At 44.6% G+C, this 27,490-nt stretch overlaps 2 protein-coding genes across 2 annotated transcripts in view; one reads left to right on the top strand and one right to left on the bottom strand.

The window, feature by feature from the left end:
* The first annotated feature begins 514 nt into the window (after positions 1-514).
* Positions 515-12,228, top strand: SRPRB (SRP receptor subunit beta). The gene is made up of 7 exons (XM_083178395.1): positions 515-724; positions 2,756-2,850; positions 4,502-4,579; positions 7,989-8,071; positions 9,365-9,501; positions 9,889-9,943; positions 11,796-12,228. Exons 1-7 carry the CDS (start codon positions 592-594, stop codon positions 12,010-12,012), a joined length of 798 nt encoding a protein of 265 aa, XP_083034521.1. The 5' UTR covers positions 515-591; the 3' UTR covers positions 12,013-12,228.
* Positions 12,229-15,291: 3,063 nt separating this feature from the next.
* RAB6B (RAB6B, member RAS oncogene family) overlaps positions 15,292-27,490 on the bottom strand; it is a 57,432-nt gene continuing 45,233 nt past the window's right edge. The window contains exons 6-8 of the mRNA XM_083178396.1: positions 24,404-24,497; positions 18,363-18,429; positions 15,292-16,042 (exon numbers count right to left, since the gene is read on the bottom strand). Coding sequence (XP_083034522.1) covers positions 15,978-16,042; positions 18,363-18,429; positions 24,404-24,497 — 226 coding nt within the window. The 3' untranslated portion in view covers positions 15,292-15,977. The remainder of the gene's footprint in view (positions 16,043-18,362; positions 18,430-24,403; positions 24,498-27,490) is intronic.

Genomic DNA, 27,490 nt, shown 5'->3' with positions numbered 1-27,490 from the left:
ACGCTAGCCCTGAGCTGGCGAAGCGGCCGGGGCGAATTAACGCCTTGAAGGCTGTTAATACATCGCCCCGGCCGTTAATCCCTGGGGGGGATTGCAGGGACAGCCCCGCCGAGCGTAACTCGGCGGGCTGTCACTAGCGCACGTTAGGTGCGCTAGTAATACATTAGCAAAATCGTAATCCCCCCCCAGTTAACCAGCGTTAAGTGCATTTTTGCACTTAACGCTGGTTAATACATCTGCCCCATTGTGTCCCTCCTGGAGAGGGTCATGTTGGGAGGTATGCACTAGGAGATTTTCTACTGAAAATCTCTCAAAACAGAAAAATTAGCGATTTTCAGCTGAAAATCGTCTAGTGTGTATGGGCCTTTAGTTCTACGACAGCATGCTGTATAGAATATGTATTCACACCGCGCAGGCAAATGGTCGTAGAAGAATTATAATTAAAGCCCAGCCACCCTTCGCGCATGCGCAGCAGCGTCCCCGGCACAGCTCCCATAATGCTGCTGTCTCCAAAACTCAGCAGCTGGGGCGCAGTGAATGACACGTAGCCGGGACGCAAAGCGCATGCGCAGGTGGCATTAGCCGAACACGATGGCGGCTGTGCAGGAGGAGGCTGCGGGATCGTGGCTGCCGGACATGGAGTCTATCAAGCAGGAGCTGCAGAGGCAGGACCCCACTGTGCTGTCCGTGGCTGTGGCGCTCCTGGCTGTGCTGGTGACGCTGTGTGAGTGTTATCAGGAGAGGCAGGACCTCTGGTGTGATTCTATGTACACCTGCTGGCACCTGTGGTTCCCCAGCGGCCATGCAGCAGACACTACTGTGTGACATTTTACCAGTGCCAGTATGGAGTGTGGTGCAGGCTTATGGGAATAAATTAGATACATTTACCCTGCAGACACGTTGTTATTATGTATTGGGACGCTGTAGTAGTCCCTAACATATTGGGGGGTACAGTACATCAGTGTCACTGGCATGTGTTGCATCATGTGTGTGCACTAGCATCGCATGCCATAGAAGTGCGCATGGAAGCATGCAGAGCATAAATGGCAGGCATGTGCGCAGCTGGGTATTGCGGTGATGCGGGAGCTTTCAGTATGCTCTTCACACTATAGGCAGAATGCCGCAAGCAACTTGTGATGCTTGCCGCCACTCCCCGCATGCTTATCTCTGTATAGTAACACCTTATGCATGAAGACTTTACCAAAGGATAGCTGTCCTTTGAGATGATGGACCTTCTGGGTCCTATCTGTGCATGCGTCCAGTACTGCGCACACTTCTGGCTCAGGGATGCTGGGATCCCTCAGAGCAAGGAGCTGCAACCAATTCCAAAGGCAGGGCAATGCTGATCTGAAGTTGACTTTGCCCACTGCATCCAAGCCCCAGAATGTATTGCACGCCTGGCTTAGTGCATATGCAGACTTCCGCCAGACCTTGGAAAATGCTTTTTTTTTTTTAGGTTTGGCCGCATTTTAAACGTTGCTGCATTTCGCCTAGGTTGCATTTAGTCATTTAATATCTCTACTCACAGTGTAGGACCACTGGTGCACTCTCCGTTCTTTAGAATAATGCATGTAGAGGTGTTTAAATAAGACGTATGGTCAATGGAGACGAGCCTTTTGTCTTGTGACTTTTTCTAAAGAGCAAAAAAGGTTTTTACAGAAATATATTCATGTCAGTGTACCGCCACTGACTTTCTATGTCAATGTCAACATAGTGACAATACGTATTCCCCCCCCCCCCCCCCCCCCTATTAGATAATAGGTTTCTTTTAAATGTGCAGTCACTATAGCATTACATATGCCACTTTAGCACAGTGTCTTCATTTATAATGCCCACATGGTTAAATTGCCTTAAGTAGTATTACAACTGTATCAGGATAGTGGCACTTGGCTGTTGCTAAACAGTTATGCTTAGTCTCAGTGGGAGTGTGAATGCCTCCTGGTTGTGTGTAGCTGCTTCTGTGATGCATGGGTACACATCGCATCAACGACCAGGCTTAGCCAGCACCAAATGTGTATGGTGATGTCAGGGCCGGTGCAAGTCCCCCGCCTACCCCAGGCAAATCCCCCCCCCCCCCCCCCCCCCGCGCGCAGCCCGGGGTGGGGGGTGGCGAAGGGTGCGCACGATACTGTGGCACGGGTGGAAGGGTGCAGGCAATACTGCGATCGGGGGGTGGTGAAGGGTGGGGAGGACAAACGTTGATTTAGTGTTCATTCTAGCACCCGCCATATTTGTCAGCCGATGCAGTTCCTCTTCCCTGCCTGGGGTGTCACTGTCTGCTGTAGTGCTTCTAGCACAGTGTGGTCTGTATATCAGCACTGGTATGCAAACCAGACCAGTGCTAGACACACCACAGCAGACAGCGACACCCCAGGCAGGGAAGAGGAACTGCATGGATTTTCAAATATGGCGGGTGCTAGAATGAATACTGGGTGATGTTTGGTATTGGTGGGGAAGGGGTTTTGGAAGGTTCAGCTGCCCGACTTGATGTTTCTAATTGAATTGCTCCAGCTATTCTGATTTTTTATTTTACAAACAATAATATCCTGCAGAAATTGAATGCAAAATGTCATGGTACAATACTTGCAGCATTTTGCCTTTGGCGTGCCAGATAATAAGTGCCGTTTCATAACAAATCAGGCACATGGGCAGCATTGGCCTTTCAGAAAAAAATTCCCCTTGTGCTGCGTCTGTATACAGGAATAGCTTGATGTCACAGTGCTTTATTAGTTGCATATATTTTTCTTTCCCTTAGTGCTGTGGAAAGTGCTACGGAGGAGTCAGACTAGCCGCAGAGCTGTCCTAATCGTGGGCTTGTGTGACGCGGGTAAAACCTTACTCCTCAGCAGGGTAGGATATACCAATATTAATCTATTGTACATTGCCAGTGTTTCGCTAAATATAGAATACTAACTTTATTGTTTTTTTTTGTGCCTTATAAGATAATTCTGTGCGGTATTAATGTTTCTGATAAAGTTCATGGGACCCATAAATTTGAGTTCAGAACGTGTCCAAAATGCATACGTAATCTCCTGTCACCTGGTGCTTTATTGCTGCTATGACTTATTCTTATTAGATAGATCGCTTAGAAAATGGCAAAAAATGTGTTTAGGCCCCATTGCTCAGTTTGGCTAAATTGACATTGATCACTGATGTTGTGTACACGCGGGCCGATATGGCTGCCGATGTTAACGATATAGTCAACATCGGAAGACAGACCGCATGCTTTTTAGGGCTTGCGAGCCTATTGCGCTGCCGATGCACGCACCCGTGTGAGCGCAAATTGGCAGCCAAATAGAGAGGGCAACCAGATCTGCACTATATAGTCTAAATTGTGCCCCATCATGCATACCGTGCCTCGCATCGCACGGCATATCGCCCCCGTGTGTACACACCATTAGTCAATTAAGCCCAGTTTAATTAAGCTAGAAAACTGATGAGAATTCCATAGTAGGCACATGGGTCAAGTGAAGATATATAAATAGTACAATATAACACCACTTTATTTTCTGAGCTATTACTGTAGCTTCTGCAATATATTGCAGTACTGTAGTGAAATATTACTGTAGCTCCTGCAGGAGATTGTAGTACTGTAGTGAGATATTACTGTAGCTCCTGCAGGAGATTGTAGTACTGTAGTGAGATATTACTGCAGCTCCTGCAGGAGATTGCAGTAATGTAGTGAGATATTACTGCAGCTCCTGCAGGAGATTGTAGTACTGTAGTGAGATATTACTGTAGCTCCTGCAGGAGATTGTAGTACTGTAGTGAGATATTACTGCAGCTCCTGCAGGAGATTGCAGTACTGTAGGAAGATAAATTTGTAGCTCTTGCAGGTGATTGTGCTGTAGCGAGAGAGTACACTTGCAGGTGATTGTACTGTAGCGAGAGAGTACACTTGCAGGTGATTGTACTGTAGCGAGAGAGGACACTTGCAGGTGATTGTACTGTAGCGAGAGAGGACACTTGCAGGTGATTGTACTGTAGCGAGAGAGTACTGTATTTAAATTTAAAAAAAAATTAAACTATTTGGTTTAGTATGATTATGCAATATTTTATTTCTAGAGTAGGGTTACTTTCCTTATATTTGATAATTCCTTATATTTTGCCATGTGCAGCAGTGCATTCTCTGCATAGTACACTTTGTAGTGGAAATAGGAAGTTCTACAATCCAATAAAAGATGCTACAGTATGAATTGGGTACAGTAAGGAATAAAAATATATATGTATTAGATTTTCTGGGAATATTGACCCATCGTGTGAGCTTCAGAATTGCACACAACACCAATACATATACAGTCTAGGAACTGAGGCGAGCCCGCATCTTGTTATTTTGGTGCCAATGCATTTGTCCTGCTTTTGAGTCAGTATAAGAAGAACCTAAAAATAATTGTTGATCCCTATGGAATGTTAGCGAGATCCCAAGAGATCAGGGTTGAACAGTTTATTGTCAGTTGTGGGCATTGGTTAGTGTCTTATATTCTCCTTGTGTTTGTTACAGCTCCTAACTGGAAAGTACATGAAAACCCAGACTTCTATGTCCCCCAATACTGCTCTTTACAGAGTGAAAAGTGAGAAGGTAATGACATATATTCTTTGTCTGCTGTCATTTATATACATTTGCTAGAAAAACTGGTGTATACATTCTTTTTATTATGTAAAATTATGAAAATCGCTCACTAAAATGAAGCATTTGTGAATGAGAAGCTTGTTATTGTCTAGAGCAGGGTTACTCAAACTATTTTGCTCTCGGACCCCATCCGACAATAAAAATAAATGCAGGATCCCAGTAAGTTACTGCAGCAGGTCATCACATCATTGATGTGCTGCCTGCTGACTACACAATGGCCCTTATTCAGATCTGATTGCAGTACAAATTTGTTTGGAAAATGGGCAAAACCATGTGCACTGCAGATGGGGCAGATGTAACATGTGCAGAGAGAGTTAAATTTGGGTGGGGTGTGTTGAAACTGAAATCTAAATTGCAGTGTAAAAATAATGCAGCCAGTATTTACACTGCACAGAAACAAAATAACTCGCACAAATCGAACTCTCTCTGCACATCTCGCTGTTACATCTGCCCCACCTGCAGTGCACATGGTTTTGCCCATTTTCCAAACAAATTTGTACTGCAATCAGATCTGTATAAAGGCCTATGTGTAGTCAGCAGACAACATATACATGGCAGCATTGTGGAGGCGCAACATGATGTGATGAGTCTAAAATAACAGACAATGCAACAGATGTTTTAGACTCCTTGAATCACTGACTGAGTTTAGATAAGTAATCAGCCTGATGGTCAGGAGTCAGGACCCACAGTTTGAGAACCGCTGGCCTAGAGCACCTGGTAATGTAGTATAGACTCTTGCAGTGAGCTAAATGCCCAGCTTATACAGTGTTCCATACTGTATCTGATTGCCTGTCATGATCTGGGAACTTTTACACACATTTGTGACTTTTACAAGCTTACCTATAATATGGGATGAAGCATAATGATAGGTGTAGTAGACCCTTTACATAAGCTGCCCACACACCAGTGGATACTCCTGCTTGTCTCCAGGAATTATGTGACACGCATGGCTGGCAAACTTGAAGTCGCATTGCCATATAATGTTATTTTGAAATTTTTGTTCAGTGGGAAGTCATTCGCTTTTATCTTAGTCTTTATGGCACAAAGTCGCAGGTACAGGTTGAGTATCCCGTATCCGAATATCCGTTATCCGAATTATTCCGAAAACCATACTTTCCAGAAAGTGGGAAAAAAAAATTGTTTAGCTAAAAACTCACTGGGGACATATGTAACAGCACTACTGAGGACATGATATGTAACTGGCACTATATATGTACAAGAAAATGATTGCTTGGCATTCAAATTCTTTATCTGAGATAGTACACACATTTAGTTTCATGTTTTGAAACCTTGTTTTTTGAACGAATAAAATATATTTGTGTGTATTTTATGTGGTAATAAAATATATTTGTGTTTATTTTATGTGTTTATACAGCATAAATGCAAGATACTTCAAAATACATCATTGAAATATTAAAATATTCCAAAATACGGAATAATCCGTTATCCAAAATTCTCCTGGTCCCGAGCATTTTGGATACGGGATACTCAACCTGTATTGTTAACAATATCCCTGTGTATGACCAACTTGGTCTACGTAGCTGGAATGAGTTATGTAGTTAAAGCAGGGTTCCCAAACATCTTTGAATCACGGCACCCTAGAGCATCAAAATATTTTCAAGGCACCCCTAGGCCAAATGCTTCTTATCGAGAAATTCACCACACTATTCTATTCTCACTCCACGCCCTAGTGGATAGTAGGGCATGAAAAGGTCGGAGGACGCATACCGTCGCCCCTCGCTGCGCTCGCCACGCTTCGGGTTCACGTTGATGGCGGGGTGGCGTCAATAACTTTTGGGGGGACATTTCAATGTTCAGGGGTGTTTTTGGGCCATTTACCATTGTTCCCTATGATAATTTGGCTAAATTGAGCCATTTCACATTGTTTCCTATGGGAAATCGTGGTCATCGCGGGTAAATTGAGGCATTTAAAATTGTTCTCTATGGGGAAATCGCGGGCATCGCGTCTGGCCATCGCACCTGATTTTTTTAGCGGCCGCGATGGCCCCGATTTTACCCCCGATGACCGCGATTCTGATCGGTGTGGCCGTGCTAGGAAACAAGTACCGGATTTGCTTCTGTTTGTCCCCATATATTATGATTGGCAGCCACCAGCACTGGTTTTGCCTGTTACATTGTCCATAAATAATATGAATTGATCCTGGTCCACCAACCCAAGGCACCCCTGCAAGTGTCCTGAGGCACCCCAGGGTGCCTAGGCTCACAGTTTGGGAACCACTGAGTTAAAGGGTTTTTGAGACTTTGAGCCTGATTGCATGGCTGTGAATTTGCAAGACGGCAATTCTGAAAGAATGCACATACGCAAGGCCTTCCTGAGAAAACCCTGCTACTGTTTTAATCACCAGCTGTTCGCATGGTGATTGACCGGAAGCCGGCGTTTGGGGGGGGGGGGGGAGGGGGTAACCGGCCATTTTCTAGGAGTGTCAGGGAAAATGCATGTGCACCCAGGGCACATTCATGGAAGTCATGTGGCATCCGCTCCAGCCCCGAGCAGCCTGTTTCATTCGCAGCCTCCAAGTAAATCCTGGGCTGCGCACAGACTGCACATAGTTAAAAAATCATTCGATAGTGTGCAGCTTATCAATAGATTTTTGCCGCTAATCACACGCATGACATATTTTCACAAGCCGTGCTAAGCGATTGCACAGGGTGGGATTTCACTCTGGTGGGGCGATGTGTACCTGATTGCTGGGTTTTGAAAATTAGCAGCCATACAATCTGATCCTAATCGGGCCCATTATGTGCCATTTCCAAAATCCTGAAAGTGGAGTCGCATCTATTGCTGTTTAGTGATCATCATCCAGCTGACATTCTGGTACATCCCTAAATGGGAATAATACGGAGAGGTGTGTGTGGTCGTCCCTATTTTGATTTGTTCATCTCTACATTCCGTACTATCAATACATCTTGTTGGGTCATTATTTTGGCTTAGGGGGGTATTCAATCCTGGCCGCTATTTCTGCCAGGTGGAAATAGTGGCCGACCGTTTTCAATCCTGACAGAGACAAATCTGGATTGTCAAAAATGCCGCTAGATTGTCAAATACACAGCAGCTTCCGATTGTCACCCTTTTTTGCAGAGGCAGGGACTTCCCGACTGGTGGAATATACTCCCCCAGGCGGAAGAATGGAGCCCACATTGATTCGGTCAAATGACATTCGACCTAATAATGTCAGGAACGGCCTGTATTTTCACCTTGAGAAAATAGCATCCGGGATTGAATACTTTGCAAACTAAAACCTCTCTGCACTCTTATTTCTGATTTTCAAAATGTATTTTGGTAACAGATTATTGTACAGTTTCCATGGTTACTGACAGGTCTTTCGTGTACCTACAGGGTTCCAGTTTTACATTGGTTGATGTTCCTGGTCATGAAAGTTTGAGGGTTCAGTGCATGGAGCAGTACAAGCCGGCAGCCAGGTACAGTCCATACTTTACACCTTACTGGTATACTCTAATGGACAGTAAAGGGCTAGTTACTACAGCACTCTGGTCTTTAATACCCACTACTGTGGGGTCTGTAGATGGATGGACTGCCAATGCATAATGAGATAACATTTGTAAATATAGAACTTTGGGTACTTGTTTCCTAGAATGGCCACAATCGGGGGTAATCGTGTACCTTAACTTAACGCGTCCTCCGACCTTTTCATACCCCTACTATCCACGTCGTGGAGTTGAGAATATAAAGTGTGGCGAGCCACCGAGCCCGAAGCGTGGCGAGGAGACGCGTATACCTGTGAAGTTATACGCGGTCCCTCGCGGGGCTTGCTGCGCTCGCCACACTTTATATTCTCAACTCCACGCCGACGTGGATAGTAGGGGTATGAAAAGGTCGGAGGACGCGTACCGCCGCCACTCGCCACGCTTCAGGTTGGCGTCAATCGTGGGGTGCCGTTGAGGGGGTTAAAATTGGGGTCTGGGGAGACTTTTACATTGAATCCAATGTAAAATAGGGTCCCAGGGACCCTATTCACATTTCAATCAATGTAAAAATCGGGACCATCGCGTCGGTCGCATCGCATGCGATGCGACCGACCCGATCAACATCGGTGTGGCCGTTCTAGGAAACAAGTACCGAACTTTGTCTAAATTTTACATCACAAATCCATTATCTACTTCTGGGGCAGATGTATTAGCATGGAGAAGAGATAAAAAGTTGCTAACACAGCAGCCAATTGGCTCCTGTCAACTTACAGGCTGGGTTTGACAAATGCTAGTTAGAGTCAGTTTGGTTGTTGCATTATCACCTTCGATTTAATCTTCTCCAGCCCTAATACGTCTGCCCCACTGTATGTGTCCAGAGATGTATCTTGACAGCTGTGCAATTGTCACAATGTTCTTGGTACCTGTGTTGGAAGCCAGAGAAGGAAACTGATATTTATATTGCAGTGTAAAAATAAATCAGCCAGTATTTACTCTGCACAGAAACAATAGAACACCCAAATCTAACTCTCTCTGCACATGTTACATGCCAGCCCCACCTGCAGTGCATATGGTTTTGTCCATATGCACTGCACAACCTATTCTAGTATATGTAAATAGTGTTGTAAATAGACAACCATTGCTGTAATCTGATCTTGCACATAATGGACACCGATTCTTGATGCTGCATGGAGATAATCGATTGGTTATGTTTCTGTTTTGATCCTTTCTTCTTTGCGAAGACCATGATGTATTTGTGAATGATGCCTGTAACATCCCATCTTGCAGAGCCTTGGTGTTTCTAGTGGACAGCTCGGCGTTCCAGCGTGATCTGAAGGAGGTGGCCGAGTTCCTGTACCAGATCCTGACAGATGCTACAATCGTGCGGAATGCTCCCCCGATACTGATTGCCTGCAACAAGCAAGGTCTGCCCATGTCTGAGGACTGACACAGGGTTTCTTGTTCCCATTGTCTGTTTACCTCTGTTGTTCTAGTAGAGTAAAAAATCTGCTAACCACACCATAAATATGCCAAAATACACGGGTTAATACAGTGATGGCTAACCTTGACACTCCAGCTGTTGAACTACACATCCCAGCATGCCCTGCATCCATTTTGGCATGGCCAAATAGTAAAACTGTAGCAGGGCATGCTGAGATGTGTAGTTCAACAACAGCTGGAGAGTCAAGGTTAGCCATCACTGAGTTAATATATTACTTAACCATCCACCCATAAATGGATTGTCACCTATAAATGATGCAGAAAAAAACCTGTGATAACATTTACTAACAGTCTCTTTCACTTCCCAACAGATATATCCATGGCCAAGTCTGCAAAGTTAATACAGCAGCAGCTGGAAAAGGAATTGTAAGTACCCCAGATACTGCGTTTCATTACATTGGTTATCAGGAGGCTGTAGCCTGTTATGTGCCATACACACTGTGCAGTTCCAGATCATAAACCATCATTCATATCTTTAAAATAATGCTCTGACTAGTGGTACTGTAACGGTGAAGATACACTATATGGACAAAAGTATTCGGCTATCTGACCATTACACCAAGGACTGTAATGAAACTGTAGTCGCATACATATACCTTAATTTGGAGTTGTCCCCCTTTTGCAACTATAACAGCTTCTACTCTTTTTGGAAGTCTTTCCACATGATTTTGGAATGTTTCTGTGGGAATTTGTGCCCATTCATTCTGTAGAGCTGGGATGGCCAAACCTGTCCTCAAGATCTACCAACGGTGAATGTTTTCCAGCCAACCTGTGGATCTATAGTAGGAATGAATGTAGCATGTTTTAAAATGTGACAGTTAGTAATGACTACAGCTGTGCACCGGCTAGGTAACCTGGAAAAAGTTGACCGTTGGCAGATCTCGAGGACCGGTTTGGCCACCCCTGCTGTAGAGCATTATGAGGTCATGCACTGATGTTGGACGAGATGTGCCTGGTGGGGTTGAGGTCAGGGCTTGGTGTGGGCCAGTCATGTTCTACAACACTGAGCTCATCAAACCATGTCTTAATAGTCCTTGCTTCGTGCACTGGGGCGCAATCATGTTGGAATAGGAAAGGGCCTACCCCAAACTGTTGCCACAGAAATGGAAGGATAGCATTGTCCAAAATGTCTTGGTATGCTGAAGTATTAAGATTGCTCCTCACTGGAGATACAGTGCCTAGCCCAAACGCTGATAAACCGCCCCATACCATTATACTTCCTGCACCAAACCTCACAATCGGCATAATGCACTCTGGGTATTGTGCTTGCATTAATGCCAGTGGGATTTTGGAACTCTTCAGCTATGGAATCAGCAGAACGTTGGCAACTTTTATCCACCATGTGCCGTGTGTGTGTGTGTGTGTGTGTGTGTGTGTGTGTGTGACTTTAAGTGGTCTCCAGCTTCGTAACCGAGTCTCTGCTGTTCCTTAGAGCTACCATTTTCTAATAATCACTTAATCTGAGTACCCCTGTATTCAATAAGTAACAGGTGTGGCCAAATATTTTGTCCATGTAGTGTAATGTCACAGAGAAAAATGGCCACCTGTAATGGGGCCTGATTCTAAGTAGGGAGCAAAGTAAAAAGAAAAAGCCTTACATTTTGCCATACATCATGGTTTGTCCAAGTGCAAATACATGTATTCTATCTGTACACAGGGTAGACACTGCATACTTTGCACATCTGCCCCACCTGCAGTGTAAAGCCCCGTACACATGGGGTAATGTGGGGCTTAACTATTGCGATCTAGTTGGCACATATCGCTCTATACTGTGCTTTACTTTAGCACATGCATGCGATCTAGAACTGCAGTGCATGTGCTAAAGATCTGAATGGGCGATGACAGCGCCCTGAACCACGCATCGCTATAGGGCGGCATACACACCGGCAAATGTAGGCTTGATTTCTAAGCGATCTAGACAGATCGCTTAAAAAATAGCCCGAAATCTCCCCGTGTGTATGCCCCCTAACATTGGTTCTAACGAGCTGCAGAGTTACCGCTACGCATTTGCTCTGCACCTAACTTACAATCCGCCCCACAGCTCATAAAATGACTATTTCTCTATTATGTGCAGTATGCTTGGGATATACTGACAGAAAAGATACATGTTTATAAAGATATCAGACATGTTTGTGTCCCCCCCAGTTACTTACCTAGAAATGGCCTGCAATGAAGATGTCTCATGTCTTGACTCACCACACTACTTTTGCCCTAACAGGAACACTCTCCGAGTCACCCAATCAGCCGCTCCCAGCACTCTGGACGGCACCGGTTCCCCGGCCACCACACAGCTTGGAAAGAAAGGAAGAGACTTTGATTTCTCCCAGCTTTCTATGAAGGTGCAATTTCTAGAGTGCAGCTCTCGGGACAGCAAGGAGGAAGAGGGCGATGCCAACCTCAGCAACATAGAGGGCTGGTTGGCCAAGCTGGCATGAGAGATGCTTTAGAAACTGAACAATTGAAGTGTTTCCAAGGACGGTTTAGATGAAAATAAATGGTCCTGTCAGCCGGCTGCTTGTTTGTTCCACTCCGGGGAGGGCTTCTTGTGAGAGCTTTTCATATACAGAACAATGTTACATTAAAGCTGCTGCCTTATTGCGTGTTAAGACCAATTTTCAGATTTTTGTGCTAAGTAAATGATATGGATTACAGGTTTTGTGTGTTACTGAAGATCCTACATAGGGACGTTTACTCAGACTGGCACAAGGGATCATTTTTATTTAAAAACAAAAGCCTTGGTTTGATTTTCTTTTCAAATTTAGGGGTTGAATTAAGAAGTCGTTTTTAAGGGAGGAGAAGTGAGCCAGAGGAGAAGAGGCCCATGGCAACCAATCAGCTGCTCTGTATAATTTTTATTATGCATGTTATAGATGTTATTTCAGTGCTGATTGGTTGCCATGGGCCACGTCTCCTCCCTTATCACTGCTTCATACGTCTACCTCTGTGTATGAATGGTTTACTCTCCTCATATATATGTAACCCTGGCATTGTATTCTGTATGCATGGTAAATTGCCCCTGGATGATTGTGTCTTATATTTTACCAATGTGCAGTACTATACTGTCATATGCAACTTTGTTCTGGGTGTTTTGTGGACAGGGCTAAGTTTAGTTTTTCAGCAGTCCGCCTGTCTTGTATCTGCTCAGAAAGAACAGTGACCATTATTATTTGTCTGGGTCACACTTGACCCAGACAAATAAAATGAGTATTGTCATTTGTTGCTTTGAAATGTATCCACCAAACATTCTAGCTGTGCCTAATGAGCTCTAGCAAAACAGTGAGGTGTCTTTTTTTTTTTTACTGAGAAATCACATGTATTATTATTCTGATCGCTGTCTGATCTGTGCAGCTATTTATGAGCCTGACTGTACAGATGACTGATGTCTCGCTTAGTAATTAGCTATTTGGTTTATAAAGGTTCATACAAGCTGTCCTCAAGGTACACTAATGGTCCAGGTTTTAAGGATATCCATGCTTAAATAAAGATGGCTAAATAAAACTGAGGTAACCCTTGCTTATACAGGTTGGGTCTCCCTTGTCCATGTATTCCAAAAACTGAAATATTCCGAAAACCGTGGTTAAATAAATATTTATTTCCCTCCACCACGAGGTCCACGGCGGCCTCCGGTTCCTCTTCTGCGGCATCTCTGGTCCCAGGGGTGCGTTGTACGGGTGCGCCGGTGCCGTCACTGGTACGACTGCACCCCTAGGACTAGAGATGCCACTGAAGAAGGTCCTGGAGGCCGCTGTGGATGCCGGGGGACTATCTGGGCACCCCCAGGTGAACAGGTAAGTATAGAAAAAAAAATATTCTAAAAACCGGAAAAATCCCTTATCCAAAATGCTTGTGGTCCTGAGCATTTCGGATAAGGGATACTCAACTTGTACATGGATATCCTCAAAACCTAGACAGTTAGGAAGCCTTGCGTCATATTGGAGAAAGGAGCGCTATATAAATAAATCTATTAAATTATTATAGCCTTGAAGACCAAGTTTGGGAAATGCTTCTATAGCTTGAGCACTTGGTCTGTGCCCCGGGTAAAGACACTTCTAACCTAAAACAAATCTTCATCATTTGCAAATAAATGATCAAATAACATCCAAAGCATTTAAATGTTGTTAATGTAATAATTTTGGTTTTCCTGATCATTTTAAGAAGTGTTGTCCGTAAGGTGAGATGCTGTGCTAACTAAGGATCGATACTATTTGGTGCATAGAAGTCAGATATCTAGCCACTGATAAGTCACACTGATCAACCAATAGGAAGAGTAACTATATAGAAGACCATCCATGTCTGGCCAAATTGAAAGTTTCCAACCCCCAGTTTTCTTCATATTTGCCCATACGCATAGAATACTTACCAGATCACTGCCTGTGTATATGGCTCATTGCTGAGGTTATTTACTTGCAGGCCGATTCCACTGGATTCACCTTCGTTGGACACACAAGTGCTAGTTTATCATTTCAAAAACTGTGTCCAGGCAGCTATTGGGAATGATCTAGAACGAGGTTTTTGTTTCTTTTTCAGAACTCCTGAGCCCCTTTGGCTGCCTTAATGAACCATTCATAAACTGCTTATGGTATTTGCGGAAGGTTTCTTAAAGCTGCGTACACATTAGATGACATTCATAACAAATGCGGGAGATAACTGTGCGACAGATTGCTTAGATTGTCCAGTGTTTGCGCTCTATCACGATGCTGATGGCGCATTCCCGCTGGTGGTTTTCTACTTATTCGCTTTCGAATGTGCAAGAAGGTCTGTATGTATTGTTAATGACAGCATACCACTAAATGTGGCCACTGACTATATATATTTTGCAAGATTGCATTGTGTGTCTGCTCTGTAGTTTGTCAGGAAGTTCAAGGAAAATCGTTGAAGACATTGCATCGTTTGCGTGGTTTAATGTGTATGTACCGTTAGAGTCAATGTGTTTGCACTTTAAAAAAATCACCCATGTGCAAAGATAGAAAAAATTTAAACTGAGCTGCTTTTGTTGTCTGATGTTAATTAGTAAGGGAAATAATGTCACTTGGAAAATGAACATTGTGATTAGTTAAGAAGCAAGACAACTGATGGGAATACTGCTCTAAAGGGTCCAATTTGGGCCAAGAAATCTGGTAATTTTGGCCAAAATTTTGTGTTAAAAATTCGATACAATGCGTGGTCCCATGCGCATTGGGGTCGGACCTGTTTACACGTCTGACCTCCAACACTGACCTGCTCCTGGTGTCGCAGAACAGAGGTCGCATGCGATATCACATTCAGATGGACCGCGTGCGCGGCTCAAGGGGGATCGGATGGCCATACACTACTGCGAGAAGACGCAGTAGTGTTTTGACCACCTTCAGAGAGCAGGGACAGATTAACTAAAAATACATTCTCCTGCCAAGCTGCAAAAGCTGTATATCCCTTAATGTAACCCAAAGTGTCAGTGCACCCTCCTGTGTGGGGGATTGGATTCAGTCTTTGTTCCCGCAATGCTAGAGTAAGATAAGAGAAACACACATTGCAATATGTAGAACTAGCATTCCCTTAATATAAATGTAATACAGTTTGCAGTGAAAAAGGTAAGTGCAGAACGTTTTGTTCAAATAAGGTGGTCACATACCTCTGGCAGAACCAATAGATGAAGTCTCATGGAATAAAGAGGCAAACAGCCCTAGGCCGTAAATGAGAAATGCTTATCTGACAATACCACGTGCTACACACATCCGTCACACAAGTTTTTGGCAATTTTAATAAAGTACAATTATATATATTACAACAAAAAAGTGAAAATAAAAATAAAATGTCATGTTAGTAACAGCATTTGGAGTCATGATGTCCTTTCGCTTCTGAGGTGTAAGGGGGGGGATGTTTTGGGATGAGCAGGGTAGTAAAGTACAAATGTGATCTGATAAGCTTGGTGAGAACATCAGTAAAATGTGGATTTAAATCAAATCAATTTACACTTTTTGGATAGTCTTGGCTTTTACCATTTGGCATAGACTATATTACTTGGTGAACTCTATGATTCTACATCTAGACGTTTGGTAATATGTGAGTGAGTCCTGTAGATGTTAGGCAAATAATCTGCTTATTTCAAGGTGCATTTCTAAGGAGCAGGGGATGTGAGTACAGAAGGGGCAGAGAGAGGAGACACTGGAATAAAAGTGCAAAGATTAACAGTTGTCAGACGACTCTGGTAGAAGAGAGGGTAGGAACCCCAAGACCAACACAAGGAAAGAGAGACAAAAAGCAAACGAGGTATCCGGGGAGGTGGGAGAGGTCAGGAACAGTGGTGGATCTTGACATTCTCTAGAGGTTGTTTCCGAATGTTTGTTTTCCCAGGCTAACCAATAGGAAGCATCTCATTGCTAAGCACACAGCCTCTGGCAGCTCACCTGTCATGCGCTGCATATTAGCAAGAACACCCGGCATCGCTAACCTGCGGCTCTTGGGCTTTGTCAAGTTTTATGTCAATCACTGGAGGGTAGGAGGTTAAGGGAAGTATAGAAATACATTGAAAGCAAAATCTATTCTATATAGAGAGAGAAAGAGCACAAGTTTCTCAGGGGTGAATTTATGAAGCTTGGAGAAGTGTTATCTATCCCCATAAAGAACGTTATGAGCAAGGTGATAATGGTTCAGCCAATCAGCTCCAATATGTAAATTGACAGGTAAGAGCTGATTGGCTGAACCATTATCACCTTGCTCATAACGTTCTTTATGGGGATAGATAACACTTCTCCAAGCTTCATAAATTCACCCCTCAGCATCTGGAAAATATGAAGGGATGCAAACAATATGTAGAATTGCAAAGCTTCTGAATGTGTTGATGCCCATTTTTTAAAGGGGCAATCCATGCATTTACTAGCAACACACAGCTAGTAACATCATTGCCCTTTTAAATACTGAGCATAAAATTGTTTAGAAGTGTCCGGTTTTAAAACCCGACTCTTCATAACTAGACCCCTCGGATCGGACCACATGTCCTACTACAAGAAATCACATGAACCAATACTATATCGATTCAGCTTTTAAAAGTGAGGTATCTGTTTTTACGAAGGGACAGTTAAATATCCATCTAAACTATATCAGTCCTTTCAACTGGGTTCAGATCAATGTCTTTATTCTTGGCTGAGCTAAATACAATGACCTATATTGCTAGAACAGGGTACGTTTATGGGTAGCCGTCCTCCAGCTGCTATGGAGCACATCCTGGCCTGCCCTGCAACGGTTTACCTATTAAAACAGGACTGGCTTACCTGTGGCTCTCCATCTGTTAAACTACTGTACAATCCCAGCAAACTCTCCCATTGATCAGCTGGTAAAGCATGCTGGAGTTTGTAGTTTAACAGCAGCTAGAGAGCATCAGCATTGGTGCATGCTGGGATGTGTAGTTCCACAGCAGCTGCGAGACCTCTTGTTGAATATTCCTGGTATAGTGGCTCAGAATTACAAAATTACAAATTTTTGACTAAAGTCTCTTACAGCAAACTCACACTGTATAATTATTGTATAAGAGACTTTAGTCAAAAATTGTGTAATTTTGTAATTCTGAGCTACTATACCACTGCAGGATACAGAAGAGCACCACACTAGAGGATATTGTACGCAATATAGTACAGCATGGTAAGATTGCATATGAAAAATAAATTTCCTGTGTGTTTCCTCTCCTGTACTGTTTGATCTTTATCTGCGTATCTGGTTGATACATATTTTATCCACAAGAGGGCAGTGCTGTCTGCATTTATATTATTTCACCTTACACCATCTTTGACACATCCCTGTAGATCTACTTTGGAAAATTATTGGATTAATGTAAAATGATCATATGGAGACCATATACTAGGCCCTTATTCTGGTTTACTCGCAAAGGCAAATTCTATTATGTGAAACTGGAGACACACTAGTAAAATGTGACACTGTGGACACACTATTCATGCTAAAACTGATGCAGGGCATGCTGGGATGTGTAGTTCAACAACAGCTGGAGTGTCAAGGTTAGCCATCACTGATATAGCATAAGGGAGCAGCTAACTTGGGGCGCTGTAGCATAATGTGCATGCTGGGGGCACACTAGTATAATGTGACAATGAGGACACACTAGTTAGTATAATGTGCACACTGGGGGCGCTGCAGCATAATGTGCACACTGGGGGCGCTGCAGCATAATGTGAACACTGGGGGCACACTAGCATAATGTGACAATGAGGACACACTAGTTAGTATAATGTGCACACTGAGGGCGCTGCAGCATAATGTGCACACTGGGGGCACAGTAGCATAATGTGCACACTAGGGGTGCTGTAGTATAATGTGCACACTGGGGGCGCTGTAGCATAATGTGAACACTGGGGGCACACTAGCATAATGTGTACTGAATGGAGAGCTGCTGACATGTGGCAAATAGAAAGGCTTGACCTCTTCCCAGGGCCGGTGCAATCCGCGCGGGGATTGCCCGGAGTTGCCGCTGGTAACCCTTGTATCACTCACCTGCTCCCCACTCCTGCACCCTGCTGGGATGTACTGCTGCCATCCTTGCCAGCTTTCTACAGCACCTGTTCTCCTTGGTGGCTCAGTACCGCCCTCCAGTGGCCGGCGCCCTAGGCAAATGCCTAAAGCTGGCTAGTGGTGGCGCCGACCCTGCCTCTTCCATTCTCCAGCACTACTACTGATGTTGTGTCCCTGCAGAATGCAACACAAGAAACTGATCCAGGCCTTGAATGCCTGTGACACCAGGGCAAATAACTGGAGATTATATAGCGAAGACACAAAGCAATAGGTCACTGATAAAGGATACTGCCATCTTTGCTTTTCTCTTCTGTGCACTCCATGCCAGGCAGGGCAGAGGCTACTCGGCGAAATAGCTGGAAAGGAAAAGAGATTGCAGTTATTAGGCATCACTGTAGCTGGCCGGCATGTGGCTAATGTCTAGAGATGGGCAAAGCTACTGTATGTCTGAACTTAATAGAATCAGGAAATTCCTAATGCTTGCACCATAAAGGAATCATTCTTCACTGTTATGGCTGCTCCCCATGACTAGGCCGAAGCACAGTCTGCTCTACACTACATTGTGCACTTAGCTGTCCATACAGTAGGGATAGCTATTGCTATTACCATTGATGGATAACCTTGATGGTGTGAAACCATCTGATTGGTAACCATTGATGGTTTCACTCTCTGTTGGTCACCCTTGCTTTAGTATTTAATAAGCTGCAGGCGAATAGCAGAACCTGGGTGGGGCTTCATGGGTGATGGGGGAGGGGGGTCAGAGATAGGAGCCATTGCTTGGCACCTTGGAGGAAAGAAAAATATTCAGTAGCTCTGTATCATTGATCCTGGACTGGCCATCTGGGAGTTCTGGCAAATGCCAGAAGGGCCGATGGCCTTATGGGCTGATTTTGTTCGGAAACTTTGCTGCAACGTCAAGACGCGGTGGCGGCTGCTCCTGAGCCCGCTGCCTCCAGTCCTGGCCTGTTATTACCATTTTGACGTCATACCGCCGCCGGACCCGCCGGTGCCGCCACATCCAGACAGAGATACTCCTGAGGATGAGGGATCTGAGGGGCTCCATGCAGACGGCTGCATGCCAACAGACACCGGCCCACTGTCCTGCTTTCTGGGAATGCATCCCTTACATTCCAGAGTATGGGTCGGTGCAGGACGGCGGGGGTCGTGTTAGAAGCCCATAGGCTTCTATGGGGCATCACCAGATTTTTCTGGCGATAACGGGGTTTTTACCGCATTTTTAGCGTAGAGAATCTCCCCCTAAGCTTGGTGTTCAGGTAAGGAAATTTGTCTAGCACCCATTGAGTTAGTGAAGATATAAGAGACCCCCTGTGAACCGTTACTTGTGCACTAGAACAGGGCTGCAGCAAGAATGTAGAGGACAAAAGAAAGAAGTTAACAAGAAGGAAAAGAGCAGAGGAAAGGGGATGTAAAAATAAAGACTTCAAATAAAGTTGAAAGAAAACAATGAAGGTTATTTAAAATAATAATAATAATAATAAATATTTTGCATAGGTAGTGGAATAGTGGTCACAACATACTTACTGAGAGGATGCACTGCAGGGAACTTTGGAGGATGGGACTGGAGCTCATCAACCCCTCCCCCCACTTTGGGAAAATGCAGCGACTTACGGTGTGGGTGAGGAGGCGGGGCTAAAAATATATGATTCTTGACATTTAAGCTCCGCCCCCTCCCTGCTGGCATGTGAATGCTGGTGATAATCTCTCCATCATCTCCACTTCATTTGGGTGTGGGCAGGATGCAGGAGATCTGCCTGCTCTTCCAGTGGTGCCAGGATGTACCCAAAAAATTGCGAGCTTCCTGCAAATTCTGGAAGAGTAGGCAAGATAGTTCTCTGCAAGCTACATAACTGCAGTCATTCTATAGAGATGGTGTAGTTGACACCCCTTGCTGATCACGCTTGCACAGTCTCCCTCTCTCTCACATACATATGGCATTATACAGGGCCGTCTATTCGTATGGGCTTAATGGGCACTTGCCCAGGGGCCGCAGGTGTATAAGGGCCCTATGCTGATAGCTAAGGATCCCCTTTTTCCAGGGATACCAGAATTTTTAAAATCGGCCCTGGGGAACTAGAGATATCCAGTCCACATCCGACCTGTTAATTGCACTTCCCAGTCATATTTCTCAGGTTCTCTCTGACTTAGTTTTTCTGAGAGTACATTCCAAAAGCTGGAACTCTCCCCTTTCTGTGGACACTAGCGGTTTGTCTCTATCATGCCCAGAACCAGAGATATCAGCCTTCCAGCAGCCGGTCCCTGCTCCAGCTCCAAACGTCTGGTGTACAGTTTTATATTTTTGTCAATGGATTGCTCTGGCTCCTGATCTCTGATCCCCAAGTTCCCAGCCCCTCCTGAAAGGTGGGACTCTAGGTTTTATACTATTGAAGGCTAAGAAATCTATTTCCAGAAAATGGCGATATCTGCAGTCAAACAAGCTGCCCTTCCACCGGAAAATGACGAATATTAAGCCCACTCCATTATCCAACCCTCCTCTGCGTATAAAACACCCCCTACTTCCCTGGAAGTCATTTACAAGGGACCCTTCATTCAGCTCAGTGCCCCCTTCCACACGTTCACCCTCCCACCACCTGTGCAGTAAAGGAGTAATTAGCAAGTTACTGCTCCAGGTCCTACATGTTGAGTGGAAGATAGAGCACCCCCTGCCACCTGTGGGACATCAAAGCTGCTGCTGATAGCACCCCCTAGGAGGGGAGAATGGGTAAGGGCCCCAGTGCATTGCTTTGCCCAGGGGCCCACACTGCTGTTAAGATAGCCCTGGCATTATATCGTTTCATGTATAGTTACTGAACAGGAATGAGAGCAGATTAGTAGCATGCACAAGAACTTGTATGCTTCCCTACAATGGTAGTAGACACAAGCTGAAGCCTTATACGATGGATGCTCGCTTTAGGTAATGAGTGTCAAAAACATAGATGTGAGCACAATTGATAAGATTTATACTGCACACACGCTACATTGTATGTGCACACTGCAGGCAGTTGATGGTACACTCTGGTACTAGATGTACTAGATGGGTATTCTAAAGCCTTTTAGCTTTGATTGGTATAGCATGCTGGTATTGGAAGTACACTCTGCAGGCTGTAAATGGTACTTCATGCTGCTAATAGTAGATGCTAGAATCTAGATCCAAGTTGGAGAAAGGACCTTTCAAGCCAAGGGGGAGGAGCAAGTACAGTGGTCTCGCACTGTCACTATCCATGCCACCACCTATTGCCTTGAGTAATGAGGTGGCAAGCGAAGCAAGCCACCATGCCTGATGCGTGGTGAGTGAACCAAGCCCATGGGGGTCCATTTGAGCTCCCATGTTGCTGCTCCCACTGTGGTTCTTTCTCCAACTAGGATCTAGAGATAACCTGTTGGTAATAGAGGTGTATGCTGCAGACTGTGAATGATCATCTACAGCTATACAGGAAATGCGCTCTGCAGGTTGAATGGTAAAGCACAATGGAATAGTTCTGAACACTGGGCAGAATGCAGGAGCATCTGGAAGCTGGAGCACAAGATAGGAGAACTCAGGAATAGAGGTGTGCACAATGGAGAGTGCACTGGAAAGTAATAACAAGGAATCCTAAAGCTGATATGTTGACATTGAAACCAGAAACAGATAACTGGCATTGATGCCAGAGACAGCATGGGTTTACTGGAGGAAGATCATGTCAAGCAAATCTTATTGACTTTTTTGACTGGGTGACTAAAGTAACAGATCAAAGTGGGGCTGTAGATGTAGCTTATCTAGACTTTGAGGTGCCCATTTATCATGATCGCATTTACAATGCGATCTGGGCGGAATATTACCGCCCAGGATCGCATTGTAAAATGCGATCATATCAAGTTTAAGGGCACAGGGACAGGGCTCCGATAGGAGCCCGTCCCTGGGAAGCCCTAAGCCAGAAGCCAGGGAGTCAGCGCTTGCGCGGTTATGCGCTGACCCCCGCCGACCCCTCTTACCGCACTGCCCTGCTCAGGCAGTGCGATGTGTAGCCATAGGCTACAATGGGCTATGCAATGCCGGGCGATGCCGGGCTGCCCGATGTTGATACATCGGGCAGCTTCGCATCCCCCATAGAAACCTACGGGGGATGCGGCTGGCAGCGCTGCAGGGAGGATCGCAGCAGGGATCGGATATCCCTGCTGCGGTCCCCCTTTGATACATTTAGGAGATACTTAACATTTGCGGCTAAACCCCGAAAACGTGTGTTTTCGGGGATTTAGCCGCAAATATGGTTTGATAAATGGGTCCCTTAGGCTTTTGACACTGTCCCACATCGCAGACTGTTAAATAAACTTGAAAGCTTGGGATTGGATTCTAAGATAGTTGAATGGATAAGAGCGTGGTTGCAGGACAGAAAACAGAGAGTTGTAGTGAACGGAGTACAGTCAAAGGAGGGAAAGGTTACAAGTGGTGTACCCCAGGGATCTGTACTTGGACCAGTGCTTGTTAATATCTTTATTGGTGATATTGCAAATGGAATTGAGGGTAAAATGTGCCTTTTTTGCAGATGACACAAAGGTATGCAACAGGGTAGACACACCAGGAGGGGTAAAACAAATGATTGATGATCTAGGTAGATTAGAGGAATGGTCAAGAGCATGGCAACTACAGCTTAATGCCAAAAAATGCAAAATCATGTACTTGGGTCTCAAAAATCAAAAGACTAAATATAGTATAAATGGCACTATAATGGAAACTGCTGAGGAAGAGAGGGATCTAGGTGTCACTATTTCAGGGGACTTAAAGGCAGGTAGGCAATGTAACAAAGCAATGAAGAAGGCAAGTCAGATGCTTGGTTGCATAGGGAGAGGAAAGAAAGAAAGAGAGAAAGAAAGAGAGAAAGAAAGAAAGAGAGAAAGAAAGAGAGAAAGAAAGAAAGAAAGAAAGAAAGAAAGAAAGAAAGAAAGAAAGAAAGAAAGAAAGAAAGAAAGAAAGAAAGAAAGAAAGAAAGAAAGAAAGAAAGAAAGAAAGAAGGCCATATCTCCAGAAGGATATAAATACATAACAGACTGTACAAAGAAGGGCAACTAAAATGGTGCATGGTCTACATCACAAAACTTACCAGGAAAGACTAAACTATCTTAATATGTGTAGTTTAGAGTAAAGAAGGAAAAGGGGGACATGATAGAAACTTTCAAAGATATCAAGGGTTTTAACAAGGTACAGGTGGGAGACATTCTTCACAGGAAGAGGAGCAACAGAACACGAGGACATGCGCTAAAACTAGAGGGAGGAAGATTCAGGGGAAATTTGAGGAAGATTACTTCACAGAAAGAGTAGTAGATAAGTGGAATAGCCTCCCATCAGAGGCTATTCTGATATTGACATGCATATTGATCTCCTTACAAAAAAAAAAAGGATCAAATATGGTTTGAGGTAACATGTTTAAAAAAGGGACAGACTAGATGGGCCAAGTGGTTCTTATGTGCTTTCAAATTCTGTGTTTCTAAGTATCATTGGCAATGAGCAAGTAGCCTCCAAACTTTCAAACGTTCCCTGAAAACTCACCTCTTCAGGCAAGCCTATCATATTTAAGCTCTACATGCATAACCCTCTGAGGCACTTATGTATTATATAGCTTCCCTTCTGGACTTGTTACTTGGTGGGACTGCTATGCTATTACTGGTGCCTGTCCTTGTGTTTCCCTCCTATATCCCTATAGATTGTAAGCTTGCAGCAGGGCCCTCTAACCCCCAAGTCTGTCTGTTACCCAGTTTGTTTTATCACTGTCTACTATTGTAAAGCGCAACGGAATCTGCTGCGCTATATAAGAAACTGTAAATAAATAAATAAATAAGTGCAAATGAGGGGCTTAAATAGGGCACTTTGATAAGTCATTGGTGGTTCAAGTCATGAGGAAACTATCTCCTTGACAACTGAACAAACCCAGACCCAGCTGATCAAACCAATATGGTGCCAAGAGAAAAGCCAACACCTGTGATACTCATTTCTCTATATTGACTGTTCTGAACAGTAGAGAAATGCCAGCTGATGAAGTGACAGCACCGAGTTCGGTATGAGGGACTATGAACCTGCTGTGTGACACTTTCTCTGTCCTTCCCTTACTTTTTTCTATCAGAATCAACTTTTTCTAAATTCTACTTGTGTAGATCCATAGGAAGCTAAATCAAAGCCGGAACCCATCTATTCTCACAGAGGGAATAACCCCTTAGATGCTTATCTAAACGAACAGTAAGCGCAGATCAACTTACTAGTATCATTTGCTGTCCCCTTCCCTCTTCCTTAGTGTTGGGTGTGTTAGACACAACCTTATATTGCCCATTATGCTTTCTTACCTGTTTAACATTGTATCCGGTTTTGGCACTTGTTTCAATAAACATGACGCTTAGCTCCTTGGCTCGCTGCTCTCCTTCCTCAATGGTGATCTGCCTGTTAAAGTAATAAAGGTTTATTCAGAGTTTCGCTGAAACACAAAACAACTGCAGCAACTCCTTCCATATACGTTCCCGCTGGGAACATGGGGTACTCCACATGAGGTGTGTGGAATAGAAATCCAGTATTGATCGGCCGTGGTGACATACACCGTATAATGCATGCAAAGTCATTCAAGCAGCTGGTAAGTCTATAACCAGTCTCTGGGTTTCTTCATACAGTCAGGGCCACTGACAATATGCACACAATGCCAATATTCCCGTAGACAAACATTTATGTGGTTATAAGCAAACATAGGAGTCATTGAACTGAGAGACTGCACCTACCTACCATAGGGCTGGTGCATTTTTCAATTGCGCAGCCTACGGATGCATCAATCTTTATTACAGCATGCTCGGGGAATAAAAGTGTCTGTCTTCCTTCTTGTACATTCAGCTGCAGGAATGTGCATAAGGGGCGGAGTCTCTAGGCTATTTGCATAAACTGTCAGATGGGGCGCCGCCAATTGACACTGCTGTGTATGCTTTTGCTTGTGACTCAGAATCAGTCCCATTGTTGGAAAGAATGACGATGAACTTTGGGCCTGATTTGAGTTCGTACCTAAATCCGACAGTTTACCTACTAACCCGATGGTGGGGAAAGCGCACAGATACAGACCCCATTTTGCACATGTGCAGAACGAGTCCCGCATGATGACTCGTAGTCCCCCACTGCACTCAGCATGATGACATGTTGCTGCGTTTGGGGTAAAGAGGGTGGGTGGCAACTAGGACCGTTCTACACAATGGGAGCATGTTGCCCCTGTATTGTAGCGGTGCAGAGCCCAGGACCCGCGTCATCAGACACAGACTTACTGGCCCCAGTAGAGGAGTTCCGACAGTGAGTCTGAGTAAGCTTCTGCTGACGTAAATACTATAGCTGAGGGCTGTGAACATTACAACTAATGATATAGATGGTGATCCAATACTGAGTCTTAAAACGCTGAATGAAGCTGCATGGAGCAGGAGTCTTTCTCTGTGTGCGCCTCCTGCAGCATTAGCATATTACTTGTACAGTATTGTGCAGCTTTTTTATATTTTCCTTAATCTAGGCTTGGTTTAAGTTATTTGCTTTAATTTAGGCGGCAGTGTAGCCCTCGCTTCGTGCCATATGGCTCACTTCGCACATTTCACTTTGTGCTATATGGCTCCGTTCCCTTGACTGGCTGTGGGCTAGAGGGCTTGCTTCACTTGCCACAGGTTACTCTTCCCAGTAGAAGATGAAGTAGACCCAGTGCTTGATGGGTAATGTCCCTTCACCAAAGGGGATCTAGGTGCTACTCTCCGTTATCAGGCTCTGAGCCTGCGGGAGAGCGTGGTTGAGAGTAGGTGGAGCCAGCATGAGTGAGGTGGATACATTATTTAAGCATATAGCCCGCCTCACCATATACTCATGCCTTTTTTCCTTTAAATCTTATTAACAAGGGCTTAAAGTGGTCCTGGAGAGGTGGTGGAACTCTTTTCCCCTGCAAATGACTTTATAAAGGGATAGTGGTCCCACAAGGAAGGGGTGTGGTCACATATTAATACCCCCAATTACACAGTAGTACACCTTACACATAATGCCCACAGTAGTGCTCCTTATACATATAATGTCCACAGTAGTGCTACCAAATATCTGTTCCCCTCCAACGGCTTCCCCTCTTCTCAGTGTCCCTGCATCCCAGTCTCACCCTGTCTTCAGCATGCACAGAGCCTGCTCCTTTTAGTGGCCCTTCTTCACTTCAGTGGCAGTGACGGAATGACATCACATACGCCGTGCTGGAAAACGAAGCCACTGGGACAGGCTTTTCTGTTGGAATTACTGTGCGGGACTGTGGTAGAGGTGGAACTCAGTTCCCCCTACTATTAGAGATGGTGGAACTCAGTTCCACCCCATTCCCCCTCACTTTAACCACTGTATATCCCTTAACGGGTTACACTGTAAGCCAAGTTTATGCACTGTGCAGACACAGTTGACCTTGGACAGCAGAATCTGAGCTCTCTCTCTAGTCCGTTTACTTTCCAGGAAAATCAAGCCTCATTAGCATGAGAGAAACCAGCATCACTCATTTTATAGAAACATTAGTTGTCAACATTCTGTGATTTAACAAATGGATCCATGAGGCAGTGTGACCTGTTTTGTTTTGGTTGGATCACTACACCAGATTGTGGGACTGCACTCCAGTACTGACCATGCTTGCACAGAAGCATTCAGCACAGTCGAAGCACTCCAAGCAGTGACAAGTAACAGGCGGCTCAGATGCTATATGTCTCCCTGAGGTGGTTCAGCTGTGGCTTCCACATAGCAGCTGTGGAGTCAAGCGGTCTGTGTGACCTTGGCATTGATGAATAAGCTATACTAACAGAATTGGCTGGGGTGTCAGAGTTGTGTTATAGTTATATCTCTATGTACTTTTTTATTAAAACATTGACTATCTGTCATCATATATGAGCCTTAGTATATTTAATTGACATGATTTGTGAAGTCTAAACAATTTATTATTCTTAGAAAGTGGTCACTAAAAGAATCACTCATTACAGCTGCTATGGAGGACAGAGGTCCGGGCCCAGCATTACAGCTGTTATGGACAACAGAGGTCCGGGCCCAGCATTACAGCTGCTATAGAGGACAGAGGTCTGAGCCCAGCATTACAGCTGTTATGGGGGACAGAGGTCTGGGCCCAGCATTACAGCTGCTAGAAAGGACCGGGGCCAACATTACAGCTGCTACGGAGGACAGAGGTCCGGGCCTAGCATTACAGCTGCTACAGAGGACAGAGATCCGGGCCCAGCATTACAGCTGCTATGGAGGACAGAGGTTCAAGCCCAGCATTACAGTTGCTACGGAGGACAGAGGTTCAAGCCCAGCATTACAGCTGCTACAGAGGACAGAGATCCGGGCCCAGCATTACAGCTGTTATGGAGGACAGAGGTCCGGGCCCAGCATTATAGCTGCTATGGAGGACAACA

The sequence above is a fragment of the Crinia signifera genome, chromosome 3 (assembly GCF_055691185.1).
Source record: "Crinia signifera chromosome 3, ASM5569118v1, whole genome shotgun sequence".
NCBI lineage: Eukaryota > Metazoa > Chordata > Amphibia > Anura > Myobatrachidae > Crinia > Crinia signifera.
The sequence above is the reverse complement of the archived record's forward strand: the minus strand, read 5'-3'. Positions and strand labels throughout refer to the sequence as shown.